This window comes from Rhinopithecus roxellana, chromosome 6 (assembly GCF_007565055.1).
Source record: "Rhinopithecus roxellana isolate Shanxi Qingling chromosome 6, ASM756505v1, whole genome shotgun sequence".
NCBI classification, from domain to species: domain Eukaryota; kingdom Metazoa; phylum Chordata; class Mammalia; order Primates; family Cercopithecidae; genus Rhinopithecus; species Rhinopithecus roxellana.
This window is the reverse complement of record NC_044554.1, coordinates 50,127,817-50,142,507: the sequence shown is the minus strand read 5'-3', so window position 1 is coordinate 50,142,507 and position 14,691 is coordinate 50,127,817. Positions and strand designations below refer to the sequence as shown.

General features: G+C 49.5%; 2 gene segments (V, D, J or C); both read left to right on the top strand.

Moving 5' to 3' along the window:
• The window catches only part of LOC104674944, a 340,994-nt gene extending 336,598 nt beyond the window's left edge, over positions 1-4,396 (top strand). Inside the window, 4 exon segments of the C gene segment in view lie at positions 2,712-3,098; positions 3,532-3,549; positions 3,716-3,822; positions 4,149-4,396. Coding sequence covers positions 2,712-3,098; positions 3,532-3,549; positions 3,716-3,822; positions 4,149-4,169 — 533 coding nt within the window.
• Positions 1-13,587, top strand: part of LOC104674945 — a 381,543-nt gene extending 367,956 nt beyond the window's left edge. The window contains 5 exon segments of the C gene segment in view: positions 8,144-8,188; positions 11,913-12,299; positions 12,791-12,808; positions 12,950-13,056; positions 13,348-13,587. Coding sequence covers positions 8,144-8,188; positions 11,913-12,299; positions 12,791-12,808; positions 12,950-13,056; positions 13,348-13,368 — 578 coding nt within the window.
• Positions 13,588-14,691: the final 1,104 nt, after the last annotated feature.

Below are 14,691 nucleotides of genomic sequence, written 5' to 3'. Positions count from 1 at the left end.
CAGCTGTGCTCCTATAATTCGCCCCTCCACTTTGGGAACGGGACCAGGCTCACCGTGACAGGTATGGGGGCTCTACTCTTGACTCGGGGGTGCCTGGGTTTGACCGCAATGATCCGTTGCTGGGAAGGTAATTGGATGCAAGAATGGAGGTCAGAGTCACCCCTTCCTACCTGGAGCGCTGTGGCCTCTCCTCCCTTCCCTGGCTCTTCCAGCTGGTTGCTCTGCTGTGTTGGCTGCAGCTCCTCAGCTGTAGAGCTCCTTGCTTAGTCTTCAGGGCTGTGTGTTTTTTCGCTCTTCTTTTCATTGTTTTCTGGGACTCTTCTCATCTCTACTTTCTTAGTAGATATATTGTTTTACTTTCCCTTTTTTAAATTGCATCTTCTCCTTTTTTTTCTTTCCCATTCTAACTCCAGTTCTGCATTGTTGACTCCATTTGGTGACTAGCTCTGTCTTCTATCTTAAGATTCTCCCCGCTGTCAGCCTCCAGCACAGAACTCTGCTCATGCCTTTATCTTCCTCCTTCTTTCTCTACTAGTCTTAGAAGACGCATCTATGTCTTCCTGAGGCAGTTTAAAGGTTCATGAGCCACGGGGGACCAGACTGGGGAGACGAGTGGTTTCAGGGCTGCTCTTGAAGCCTGAGGGCAGAAGTCCCTGTGCACTGGGCGAGCGGCAGGGAGTCTCTGAGGTGCCCTGTGCTTGGCAAGGGTTTGGGAGATAGGTCTGAAGAGAGGATTACAACTGGAAACTGACATTATCTTAGCAACAGATAAGGTATAAAGAAGACAAAATGGGTAGGAGACTATTTTTTTTTTTTCTGAGATGGTGTCTAGCTCTGTTGCCCAGGCTGGAGTGCAGTGGCACGATCTCGGCTCACTGTAACCTCCGCCTCCTGAGTTGGAGTGATTCTCCTGCCTTGGCCTCCCAAGTAGCTGGGATTACAGGTGCCTGCCACCACACCCAGCTACTTTTTGCATTTTTAGTAGAGATGGGGTTTCACTGTGTTAGCCAGGCTGGTATCGAACTCCTGACCTCGTTATCTGCCCGCCTCGGCCTCCCAAAGTGCTGGTATTATAAACCTGAGCCACTGCACCCGGCTGAGACTTCATTTTCTTAAGCCTCAGAATCTATGCTGGAATAATAGCATAAAGGCCCCACCAGGAAGCCCTAGTACAGTCTTCCCCATGCTGGGGAGGAAGCAGACAGGTGGCGGAGCGGGGTTGGGATGGGATGAGGTCTAGGATGGAGACACAGACAAGGATGGAGGAATGGCATGCACAGCGTCTACCGAAGGTTAGGGGCTTGGGCAGACATTCGCATAGGTGGGGACACACACCAGGGAGTTGAGTGGAAAGTACAAATCACCAGATTCAAAGGCCTGGGTTCAAGGGGCTGTGGTGGGGGAGGTGTGCAATTTGAAAAGCAACTTAAGCTGCCTCCTTCTCTCTAAGACATAGAAACAGAAGGGACTAACTTATATGAAAATTCTTTGTAAAGGATTCCGTAAAGGGTTCAACCTGTGGTGACAATCCTTTTCATTCCTGTTTTTTATCATCACTGGGTCACAGGGTTTGCCTTTTTCCAAACCTGCATCTCAATTTTCCCATCAAAAACCTTTCCCAAATTTGAATAAAGAACCCATATCTAGACTTGTCACATTTCTGCACCAAAAGCCCACTCTCATGGTTGGAACAGAGCTAAGCAAAGGGCACGGTAAATTGTGGTCTCTTCCACTCCTCATGTGTCTTCAGATGAGATCATTCATTCCAATGATCCCAGAAATTCTTTTTCTCCTCTGTCAAGCGTGTGAAAGGGTCCAGAGCTCTGCAGTGTGAGCCTTCTACTGAAATGGCACTTGGACTTTGTGGTTCATTCACACTCAATGGTCTAGCTTGCACTGCTTTTGAAAATGCAAAGCTTAGCTGTGGATGGATTCCAATCCTGGCCAGGCAGGGTTACTGGACACTCTGAGAGAAGAAAGGGTTAATCCCATGACCATCAGCTTCCATGGGATTTCAGCCATCCTGGACAAGCTACCACACCCTCGTGTGCCCCAGGGGAGGAGGAAATGTGGACCATCCCATCAGATATTGACAAGGTTTGGCTCTTTAAAGAGGGTTACGTGCAAGAAAAGAAAATTTCTTAAAAAGGTGCTGGGCAGGTGGGGGAGTCAGATGTAATGGAAAAGTGTCTTTTCTAGAAAAGAAAAGCTAATTCTCATATGTATTACTATCCCACAAGACAAATAAATACATCTTGATTTTAAAAAGGAAAATTATAATTAGAAAAAATCAATTTAGTTATTGTAATTATGCCACTAATGAGAGTCTCCTACCTCAAGTTTCAGGATTACATAGCCATGCACCAAGTAAGGCTTTGAAGAATGAAGCTACACAGATAAATTATTTAGATAGATGATCAGACAAACCTCAGTAAAAACAGCCAAGACAATCAGGATATAATGTGACCATAGGAAGCTGGGGAAACAGTAGGCAATGTGCATCCATGGGACAGCATAGAAAGAAGGGACAAAGTGGAGAGAGAGCAACAGACACTAGGATGGTGACCCCAAAACAATGAGGGCCTAGAATGACATAATTGAGCTCCATTATGGCCCATTCCCAGCCCTCTCTCTCCCACCCACACAGAGTCCCTACCAGGACCAGACAGCTCTCAGAACAACCCTGGTTCCAACCCCTCTTCCCTTTCCAGAGGACCTGAAAAAGGTGTTCCCACCCAAGGTCGCTGTGTTTGAGCCATCAGAAGCAGAGATCTCCCACACCCAAAAGGCCACACTGGTGTGCCTGGCCACAGACTTCTACCCTGACCATGTGGAGCTGAGCTGGTGGGTGAACGGGAAAGAGGTGCACAGTGGGGTCAGCACGGACCCACAGCCCCTCAAGGAGCAGCCCGCCCTCAACGACTCCAGATACTGCCTGAGCAGCCGCCTGAGGGTCTCGGCCACCTTCTGGCACAACCCCCGCAACCACTTCCGCTGCCAAGTCCAGTTCTATGGGCTCTCGGAGGATGACGAGTGGACCGAGGACAGGGACAAGCCCATCACCCAAAAGATCAGCGCTGAGGCGTGGGGTAGGGCAGGTGAGTGGGGCCTGGGGAGATGCCTGGAGGAGATTAGGTGAGACCCGCTACCAGGGAAAATGGAAAGATCCAGGTGGAAGACAAGACGAGATCCAAAAAGAAAGGAACCAGCACATACCATGAAGGAGAACTGGGCACCTGTAGTTTATTCTCCCAGATTCTCAGCCCAACAGAGCCAAGCATCTGGGTCCCCTTTCTATGTGACCTGTGTATCTCTCATCTGAGTGGTGCCCCCCAGCCCCCTCAGTGCTGCCACATGCCATGGATTGCAAGGACATTGTGGCTGACATTGACACGGCAGAGGAAAGGAGGTGCTGGGTTGACAGAGGAAGCTGATCTGGGCCTGGGAGTCTGTGCCAACTGCAAATCTGACTTTTAATTGCCTATGAAAATGAGGTCTCTCATTTATTTTCCTCTTCCTGCTTTCTTTCAGACTGTGGCTTCACCTCGGGTAAGTAAGCCCTTCCTTTTCCTATCCCTCTCTCATGGTTCTTGATCTAGAACCAAGGCATGAAGAACTCACAGACACCGGAGGGTAGAGGGTGGAGGGTGGAGGGTAGGAGAGACCAGAGCTACCTGTGCACAGGTACCCACCTGTCCTTCCTCCCTGCCAACAGTGTCCTACCAGCAAGGGGTCCTGTCTGCCACCATCCTCTATGAGATCCTGCTGGGGAAGGCCACCCTGTATGCTGTGCTGGTCAGTGCCCTCGTGTTGATGGCCATGGTAAGCAGGAGGGCAGGATGGAGCTAGCAGGCTAGAGGTGACACATTGACACCAAGCAACTCAGACCCAGAAGTATAGAGTCCCTGCCAGGATTGGAGCTGGGCAGTAGGGAGGGAAGAGGTTTCATTCAGGTGCCTCAGAAGATAGCTTGCACCTCTGTAGGATCACAGTGGAAGGGTCATGCTGGGAAGGAGAAGCTGGAGTCACTTTAAAACCCAGTGGATGTTGTGATGAGCCTTACTATTTGTATGGTCAACGGACCCTACTTCCTCTCAATCCTCACAACTCCTGGCTCTTAATAACCCCCAACGCTTTCTCTTCTGCAGGTCAAGAGGAAGGATTTCTGAAAGCAGCCCTGGAAGTGGAATTAGGAGCTTCTAACTCGTCGTGATTTCAATATACATTCTTCTTTTGCCAGTGCTTCTGCAGAGCTGCTCTCACCTCTCTGCACCCCAATAGATACCCCCTATGTGCATGCACACATGCACACTCACAGCTGAAATCTCCCTAATCCAGAGGCACCTTAGCATTCCTAAGTGACTAAGCCAATAAAAATATTCTGATTTGGCCTGACTCTGACTTGTGAATGTCTGGATAGCTCCTTGGCTATCTCTGAACTCCCTGTGACTCTCCCCATTCAGTCAGGATAGAAACAAAAGGTACTTAAGTAAAATGCAGACTCTTCACATAAGAAGAGTAAGGGGCCCACCTCGAGATCAATAGCAGAGGTTAATTCAATGTGAAAGGCAGTGATGGGAGCTGAAGAGGTTACTCCTAGAACAGTCTAGGAAGACACAGATGTTGAGTATAGGAATTTTCTATATCCAACTATATTGTTCTGCCCAGGAAAGACGTGTTCAGAGGAAGAGCCAACCTATACAGGCGTGTTCACCCTCCAGCTGGCCATGTCCCCATGACTAACAAAGCTGGGTTCCATATGCATCACCCACCTTCCTCGCAGCTATCTTACTGAGCACTCCATTCATCCTTATTGGTTCACCAAGTTGATTTCCCAGCTCTGAAGAAGAGATGCTCTGACTTGGAAACTTATTTTCAATGGAAGATGTGTCTTCCAGTTTCAGTTACCAATCTGTTTATAAATTTCTCTCTAGTGAATTAAACCAGTGTGAAAATGTTCCCTGATCATTCCTGGAAGGATAGAAAATAAAGTTATCTAAAACTGGGAATCAGCCCCTCCCTACTTTTAGAATTCCTTCAAAAGCTCTCCGTTGTCTCACTGTCACCATGGCGATAGAGTCCCAAATCCTAAAGGTGGCACAGAAGACCTGATGATTATCCCTGGCTCCTTCCACACTCTCCTTACTTCTCTCATCCCTGAAGCCCCTGAGCTTCTTCTTTCAGGCCACTTTGCACATGCTCTTCCTCCTAGGGCAATAAAGTACTTTTCTCCCCATGGTAACTCCTGTTTAGACTTAAAGATTTAGCTCCAATGTCTTCCCCTCCAAAAAGCTTTCTCTGGCCCTTTCTTGCCCCTTCCTTACCTCTTCCTCCCCTGAAGCTGGATTAAATACACCCTTTATTTTGCTATCGCAGTACCTTGTGCATAACCTTCTTTGTGATACATTACACTTGCTGGAAACTACCTCTTTATTTGTCTGATACCCCCAGGGACTATGAACTCCTTGTTAACAAGGATACATTTGATGATAGTATCCCAGGGCTATAGTATAGTACCTCAGTTTAGTGTAGACACCACATAGGTATGTATGAATAAATAAATGGATAAATGAGTGAACCCAAAATGACCCAATCCAGGAGCAATCATCACCATAAGTCTTGCCTGAAATAGCCATTACCCTTCCATTTATAGGACTACACCACACAGTCTTCCCTCTTTATTGCAACACATACATGCATTCAAAGATGCACGTGTGCATGTATGCACACATGTGTATATATATGTTTATATTTACACACCTGTGCACACATCCACTCATTAAACACATATCCCTGTCATGTGTTGTTATCAACTTCCAAGAAAATTAAGATACCCAATTACAGTCCCCAAGAAGCTTATCTGTTCACGGAGAGACTCAATCATGAACCGAAAGAGCCGAATGCAAGTCCATGATTTGAAAGAGCAACATGAACTGCTTACTAAAATGCAGTCAGAGGGTGGCCCTCAGTTTCTCACTGGGATAATCAGGAAAGAATCTGAGAAGGTGGCAATCTCTTCAAAGGAAGAATTGGTCTCAGTTGTTCACTCCAGAGAATGGCCATGCTGATCAGAGACATGAACAAAAGCCCTAATGACATGGTTAGGTACCTCTGGGTAGGCCCATTTAGCTGGTTGCAAGGTTCAGAAATGGGAGTAATCAAAATTAGCGCTGGAAAGGCAGGTTGGTGCACGCCACCCTGGGAATAAACTTATCTCCATGCAAACAGTATGAAGCCTGCACATGGTGGAAGTTCACTAAACACTTGTGGAGTAAATGAAGACTATGGAGTTCGGACTTTGTTCAGGAAGCAACGGAACAAAAGGAAATGACAGAGGTTTCTGGATTGTTTGTCCTCCTGTCATATGGTGCCATCCACTGCTCTGTGGATTTTCCTATGAGCTGCCCTGCCACGCCTCGCTCCTCCCACCCACTTCACTATAAATGCCAGTCTGAGCAGGTGGGCACAGTGAGCCCCACCAGGGAGACCCAGTGACATAGATGGTCTGCTCAGGGTGGTGCATGTTCCAAGGAGGGGCCCCTCCACCCCCCCACCATTACCATCACTGTGACTTTCCCCAAGCCCCACATTTTAATTTACTGCCTATATCTTTTCCAAGCCCCACACAATCAGACTAACCTCTGCCACCTGCGCTTCCTGCCTCTGCCCAGTGGTTGGGGGAGGGAGACTATCAGGGAGGAAACATTTTTGTATCACAGTGTAACATTGTGGGGACTGGGGGGAGCACAATGATTCAGGTAGAGGAGGTGCTTTTACAAAAAACCCTGCTGCCATAAACATCCCCACCCAGCCCAGGGAATGCAGCTACCAGGTGGGAAGAGGTCTCTGGGGCTGTTCCCAGCTGTTGTCTTGCAGGGTCCTCCAACCCAGCGAGTCCCTGTCCATCTTCCTATCCACACTCAGCTTCCTAGGAATAAGAAGGCCAAGACAGCGAAGTGGGATTATCACTCAACACTTTTAATAAAACTTGTTCTTGACGAAATACTTGCACGTGCATTATTTATTAAGACTGATGAAAACCCTGAGGGAAAGATATTCCGTTTTTCCGATGAGGAAACTGAGATCAGAGAGGTTACAGGTCATATAACTAGGAAGAGGCAAGGTCTAGCCTGCAACATCGCCCAGCTTCAGCCTTTCCAGTATCACCAATGCCCCTTCAGATTTCAAATCCACTGTGTTGTCCCCAAGCCAAGTGGATTCTCCTCTGCAAATTGGTGGTGACCTCATGCAAGATCCAAGTTACCGTGTCCAGCTAATTCGAGACAGGAAGAGATAGGTTCAGGAAAGAGAGGGAGGGTGTGCTCTCTATCTGTGCTAAGGGAGGTGGGGAAGGAGAAGGAATTCTGGGCAGCCCCTTCCCACTGTGCTCCTACGGTGAGCAGTTCTTTGGGCCAGGGACACGGCTCACCGTGCTAGGTAAGAAGGGGGCTCCAGGTGGGAGAGAGGGAGGGCTGCCCAGCCTGGACGACCCCAGAACCCTGTTCTTAGGGGAGTGGACACTGGGCCATTCAGGGCCCTCCTCGGGGAAAGCGGGGTTTGCGCCAGGGTCCCCAGGGCTGTGCTAACACCGCGCAGCTGTTCTTTGGAGAAGGCTCTAGGCTGACCGTGCTGGGTAAGGAAGCTGTTGGGGCTCCGGAGCACTCCGAGAGGGCGGGATGGGCAGAGTTGAGCAGCTGCCCCACTCCGAGAGAGGCTGTGCTGAGAGGCGCTGCTGGGTGTCTGGGCCGAGGACTCCTGGTTCTGGGTGCTGGGAGGGTGATGGGGCTCTCAGCGGTGGGAAGGACCCGAGCTGAGTCTGGGACAGCAGGGCGGGCAGCACCGGTTTTTGTCCTGGGCCTCCAGGCTGTGAGCACAGATACGCAGTATTTTGGCCCAGGCACCCGGCTGACAGTGCTCGGTAAGCGGAGGCTCCCGCGGAAGCCCAGGAACCGGGGAGGGGGCGCTCCGGCAGGCCGGGGGCATAGCAGGGCCAGTTTTTGTGCTGCGTCTCGGGGCTGTGAGCCAAAACACTCAGTACTTCGGCGCCGGGACCCGGCTCTCAGTGCTGGGTAAGCTGGGGGCGCCGGGGAACCTGGGGAGAGACGGCGCTCGGGTTTTTGTGTGGGGCTCGGGGGCCGTGACCAAGAGACCCAGTACTTCGGACCAGGCACGCGGCTCCTGGTGCTCGGTGAGCGCGGGCCTCAGGGGCGCGGGCGGCTTGGGTCCGGTTTTTGTGGGGAGTCCCCTGGCTGTGCTCTGGGGCCAACGTCCTGACTTTCGGGGCTGGCAGCCGGCTGACCGTGCTGGGTGAGTTTCCGCGGGAACACCCGGACGGCGGGGTCCGGTGGAAGGTGGCTGCTTCCCGGCACCTGGTCCCCCCCTGTGCTGGGAGACCTGGGCTGGGTCCCCAGGGTGGGCAGGAGCTCAGGGAGCCTTAGTGGTTTGCGTGCCGGGGTGCACCTCCGTGCTCCTACGAGCAGTACTTCGGGCCGGGCACCAGGCTCACGGTCATAGGTGAGATTCGGGCGTCTCCCCACCTCCCAGCCCCTCGGTCCCCGGGGTCGGAGGGCAGACCGGAGCTGGAGGAGCTGGGTGTCCGGAGCGGGAGGAGCTGCGTGTCGGGGTCAGCTCTGCAGCGTCACCTCCCCGCTCCTGGGAAGAGGGAGGGGGTGGGGAGGTGCTCAGAGTCCGGGAAGCTGAGCAGAGGGCGAGGCCGCTTTTAATCTTTTTTCTGGGGTGTTTAGAGAGAAGGCGAACGATGGAGAAGAGAGAATTTGTTAGGATTCTGGGAGAGGCGAAACTGGAGAGGACGAAGGGAAATTCTGGTTTGGGGAATGGGTAGGAATGTGGGTAATTGCTACTGGTAGGCAACAAGAGCTGAGAGGGCTGGGTGGGCAGGGGTCAGCATTGCGGGCAGGCGGGTGGATGTCAGGTGGCAGAAATCCTGCAGCCGAGGGTGCAGTAGAACGGAGAAGAAGAAGCCTGCCAAACAAAAGTGGGACAGAGAGGCCAAAAAGAGAGATGAACATGAGTCAGCAAAGAACGAAAGTTTACTCTTTACAAGTGTAGATCTATAATCCGACTTAAAACTCCTGTTCCTGATTCCTATTCCTCCTAAACCAGAGATCCCTGGGTCCAGGGTGAGGGCACAGCATTCATGCTTGCCCATGGGCTGGTCAGCAAAGAGGTGCTGACCTGAGAGTAGGGCACATAACCTCAGCCACTGGGGTATACTTACCACCCCTGCCACCATGTAGCTCCCTCCCCTATCCTGAAATCTTCCTTTAGCAGACTAAGTATTCTAGGATAAACAGCCCAGATGTTCAGGGAGTTCATTTGCCACAAACACACATTTAAAATGCGGACATTTTTGCCTGAGAGACAAGGAAAATTCTCTGGAAGATTTTAGGCCCTGAGAGCTGAAAAGGGACCCTAAACATTACCTGGTGACAACTGCCCTGAGGCCAGAGAAGAGAACTCACAATATTGGTATATTAACCTGCACCATTTGTAATTAGGCTGTCATTAAGCCGGGTGTAGTGGGGCTCAGCTACAGTGAAGTGTATCCAGAGGAAATGTAGGGTTCCTGCAGTCAACTGGGACACAGAAAAGACCCAGACTTTAGAGCCAGATAAAGGCTGAGTTTGAACCTCTGGTTCTTTTGTGATGTGGTGACCTTGGGCAAATTAATGTGTGTATCTCAGTTTCCTCAACTATAAAATATAATGAAGAATACCTACCACTTACTATTGCTGTGAAGAAGAAAAGAGAATCAACATGTAGAGTACACAGATTATTGATGTAATTCAATGCTTCTTTTCCCCATCCTCCTAGGAGGTCACTGGGGAGGCAGGGGGAAGGGTCAGCCCAGTGCCAAAGGATGGGCAGGATCTGGAGTATGGAAATGGAGTAAGGCTGTGTCTGTGTTAGAGGTGGGTTGGGAAGATGTGAGACAAACATCACAATTTTGCCTAAGGTGAACCCAACCCACAAGTAGAGCACAGGCCAACAGCAGCTCACTAGTACACACACTTAAACCAGGAGCTCACTATTGCACACACTTACACCAGCAGCTCACTAGTACACACACTTATGCCCACAGAGACAAGCCCTACACCACAGGGACTCACAAATGCAGGACAGTTGCCCCTGCCCTCATGTACAGATAGTGTGTTGGTGTGCGGTGAGAGGCGGCTAGTATTCACCATGCCTATTGCATCAATAACTATTCTACAGAACAGCATTCATGGTCAAGGGACATTTTTAACTTTTACAATGGGGACTGAGTGTTTGCTAAATGAAGAGATCAAAGGAGTGCATTCTGGAGGGCTGGTGGACTCCCAGAGCCAGGGCTTTTGAGATGAGAGTGAAAATAAGCAGGTTGAGAGCAGAAAGAAAGAAAGTGCTGCAGATAGAAGTTGGGATATCATCATTTAGCCCCAGCCCAGCTAGTAAAGACTTAGAAGCATACTAGTAATTAGCAAGGTAGGAGTTGTGGGGAGGAAGGGAAACTGACATGATGGGAAGCAGGACCAGCTACAAAATTTGCAGGACCAGCTCAAAATGAAAATGCTGGGGCTCTTGTTAAAAAACGCCTTAGGATTTCAAAATGGTGACAGCAGCGCACTAAACCAAGCAGAGAGCCCTTCCAGCAGGAGGCCCCATAGGGACCCAGGAAGAAGGTCACATCCACACAAATGTGAAGAAATGTCAGAATAAATTTTCTCCGTTGTCCAGGAGATTCGGAATAGGTTCTCCTAAGACTGATATTTCTTCACTTTAATAGAGTTGCTCAGAAATGAAAAATAATCAATGGGAAGAAAAAGAAAAAAAAAGATAAGATGAGTAGGAGGGCAGGTCCAAAAGAAGTAATTCAACCAAATGAGAAGGGTCCTCAGGGATTAAAGGGGATGCATTTACATGTCATCCCTAAGAATCTACAAAGGATATGCTCAGGACAGAAACTGTATCAACACAACTAGTAGCAAGAAATTACTCTGATCATATCAGATGTTTATTTGGGGAACTTGCTAAAGAAAAAAAAATACATATAATATTTGGATGCAAAGGGACACAGAAGGTTGAAGGGTCCCTAATTTTGAAATAAGGGAAGATACTATCTGTCTGAGCTGAGAAAACTCAGGGGTACCTGGAGGCAGAGGAATGGATAAGATGACTTCATGCACCACAAAAAGAAAAAACCTCACATTCTCATGAACACACTGTAAAACCAAAGGCTGTCCTCATGTGAGTGCAAAAAATAGGCCATTTGTAAATCTAGAGAAAGCCCTTAGTTCCAAAATGTCTCCCTCATCCCAGATTCCCCTTCCTTCCTAGCACCTTAGATTTGATATAAATAACCTCCTTGGGAGCGGGCTTTTTGAATTCGTACTTAATTTAACCTTCACACGCTTTCTGCAAAGTCAGAATGGTGATTCATACTTCACAAGCAGAAAAAAGTGATAGGAATTTCTGTCTTAAAAGTCTTGTTGGTGGACAAAGGAAGTTCTAGGATTTGGATCTTGTTTTTTGGGGTTCCAATCCCTTGCTCCAGTTAAAAAACTACCACATAAAATGGTGAGAAGTAGGTAGGCAAGTTGTTATTGATGGAGAGGAAATCAAATAATGACAATGAAGAGACATTGCCTAGAATGCTAGGCAGTGCCTAATTGGGAGATGGACAGACAATGGATAGTGCCAACCCATAGGGTAGATACAAAAGACAGGCAAGGAAGGGGTAGAACCATCAAAGAGGAATAGGCTGGTGACTCCAAAGCAAGGAGGACTTAGTAACATAATTGTGCTTCATTATGGTCCTTTCCCAGCCCTCGCTCTCTCACATACACAGAGCCCCTACCAGGACCAGATAGCTCTCAGAACAACCCTAGCCCCATCCCCTCTTCCCTTTCCAGAGGACCTGAAAAAGGTGTTCCCACCCAAGGTCGCTGTGTTTGAGCCATCAGAAGCAGAGATCTCCCACACCCAAAAGGCCACGCTGGTGTGCCTGGCCAGAGACTTCTACCCCGACCACGTGGAGCTGAGCTGGTGGGTGAACGGGAAAGAGGTGCACAGTGGGGTCAGCACAGACCCACAGCCCCTCAAGGAGCAGCCCGCCCTCAACGACTCCAGATACTGCCTGAGCAGCCGCCTGAGGGTCTCGGCCACCTTCTGGCACAACCCCCGCAACCACTTCCGCTGCCAAGTCCAGTTCTATGGGCTCTCGGAGGATGACGAGTGGACGGAGGACAGGGACAAGCCCATCACCCAGACGATCAGCGCCGAGGCGTGGGGTAGAGCAGGTGAGTGGGGCCTGGGGAGGTGCCTGGAGGAGACTGGGTGAGGCTACCAGGGAAGATAAAAAGATCCAAGTGAAGGACAAGACTAGATCCAGAAGAAAGTCAGAGTGGACAAGGTGGGATGATCAAGGAAGTGTGCACTTCCTCCCCAAGAAGCATAGAGGCTGAAGGGAGCACCTCAAGCTCATTCTTCCTTCAGATCCTGACACCTTAGAGCTCAGCTGTCAGGTCCCCCTGAGGACAAGCCATACAGCTCAGCACCTGAGAGGTGTATGGCCCATCCCCTTCTGGGGTCCTGGTTTCCTAAGATCATAGTGACCACGTCGCTGGCACTGGAGCAGCATGAGGGAGACAGAACCAGGGCTATCAAAGGAGGCTGACTTTGTACCATCTGATATGCATGTGCTTGTGGCCTGTGACTCTGTGATGTAAGGCTCAGTGTCCTTACAAAGCAGCATTCTTTCATCCATTTTTCTTCCCCTGTTTTCTTTCAGACTGTGGCTTCACCTCTGGTAAGTGAGTCTCTCCTTTTTCTATCTTCCACCATCTCTGCTCTGGAACAAGGGCATGGAGAATCCACAGACATGGGGGCATGAGGGAGGCCAGAGCTACTTGTGCACAGGTACCTACATGCTCTCTGTTCTTGTCAACAGAGTCCTACCAGCAATGGGTCCTGTCTGCCACCATCCTCTATGAGATCTTGCTAGGGAAGGCCACCTTGTATGCCGTGCTGGTCAGTGCCCTTGTGCTGATGGCCATGGTAAGGAGGAGGGTGGGATTGGGCAGATGATGGGGGCAGGGGATGGAACATCACACATGGGCATAAAGGAATCTCAGAACCACGGCACAGCCTAATATATCCTATCATCTTAATGAAACCATAATGAAGCCAGACTGGGGAGAAAATGCAGGGAATATCACAGAATGCATCATTGGAGGATGGAGACAGCTAGCGAGTCCTACTCAAATCAGGCCTCAGAGCCCACCTCCCCTGCCCTACTCCTGCTGTGCCATAGCCCCTGAGACCCTGAAAATGTCCTCTCTTCCACAGGTCAAGAGAAAGGATTCCTGAGGCTAGCTCCAAAACCATCCCGGGTCATTCTTCATCCTCACCCAGGATTCTCCTGTACCTGCTCCCAATCTGTGTTCCTAAAAGTAATTCTCTCTCTGCTTCTCATCTCCTTATATGAATACTTCCCTCTTTTTCTATTTCCCTGAAGATTGAGCTCCCGACCCCCAAGTTTGAAAAAGACTAAACCAATAAAAAATGGTTGTGCTGGGCCTGGTTGCATTTCAGGAGTGTCTGTGGAGCTCTGCTCATCGCTGACCTATCTTCTAATTTAGGGAAAGCAGCATCCGCTTGGGCATCCGAAGTGACTAGCCCTCTTTCTCTCCACCCTATGCTGCTTTCTCCCGTTCATCCTGATGGAAGTCCTCAAACACCATTTCCATACCCAGGCATTCTGGGTCCCCACTGGAGGTTTAGTCTGAAGGGCAATGGCTGGGCTCTGGAAAACCAGCAAGATGAGGACAGAGAGGAAGGCACACCGTAAACCACAACCCCCTACCCAGTGTAGGACAAAGCATTGGGGCAGGCCTATGGGTTACAATATCTAGTCATTTCCCAATTCCAGATTGAAGTGTCACATGTTACACCTTTAGTTTTATTCGTGTATGGTCTTAACACCTCCAGCTTATCTTGTTTCAGGATTTGGGCTTAAAATTGAGTGCCACTCTGCATGTCTAGGTTGAAATACTAGAGAAGGCAGAGTTGAGACAACTGATATGTAAAGCCTGGGGATGAGTGATTTCCCAGGAGCAAGACACACCAAGTCAGGAGCAATGGGACATAGGGCCTAGTGGGGGCTGAAGTGCTATGTTCAGAGTAGCCCTTCCAATGGGCTTCTGCGTTTGATGGATGGAAACTCAATCACTCCAAACACAAGGTGTTAACTCCTCCTACTTGGGCAAAGACAGTTATCCTGACAAGGTAAATTCTGCATACAGGCTGAATGCATTGTGGTAAAACACTACATGAATGGGATTAAAGAAAAGGGGGCCTGTAACAGTGAGAGGGACTGAGAGAGGCCATATCAAAATTAGTTGAGGCAGACTGTCAGGGAAGAGAAGTGAAGTCTGAAAGCAGAGAAAGGGTGGGAAAGAGGAGGGAGCCCTTTGTTGAGAGCCTGCTTGCTTCAGGCCTTGGGCTGGACACTGCTACCTGTGCTGTCTGCATCTGTACAATGATCCCAGGAACAGGTATTATTTTCCCTACGTTATAGATGTGGAAACTGAAGATTACAGATTAAATTACTTATGAGTGGTGAAACCATGGCATGTTCTGTTTTGAAGATGGCAATTCCAGAAACTTTTCCCAAGTAATGGCCAGGATGGT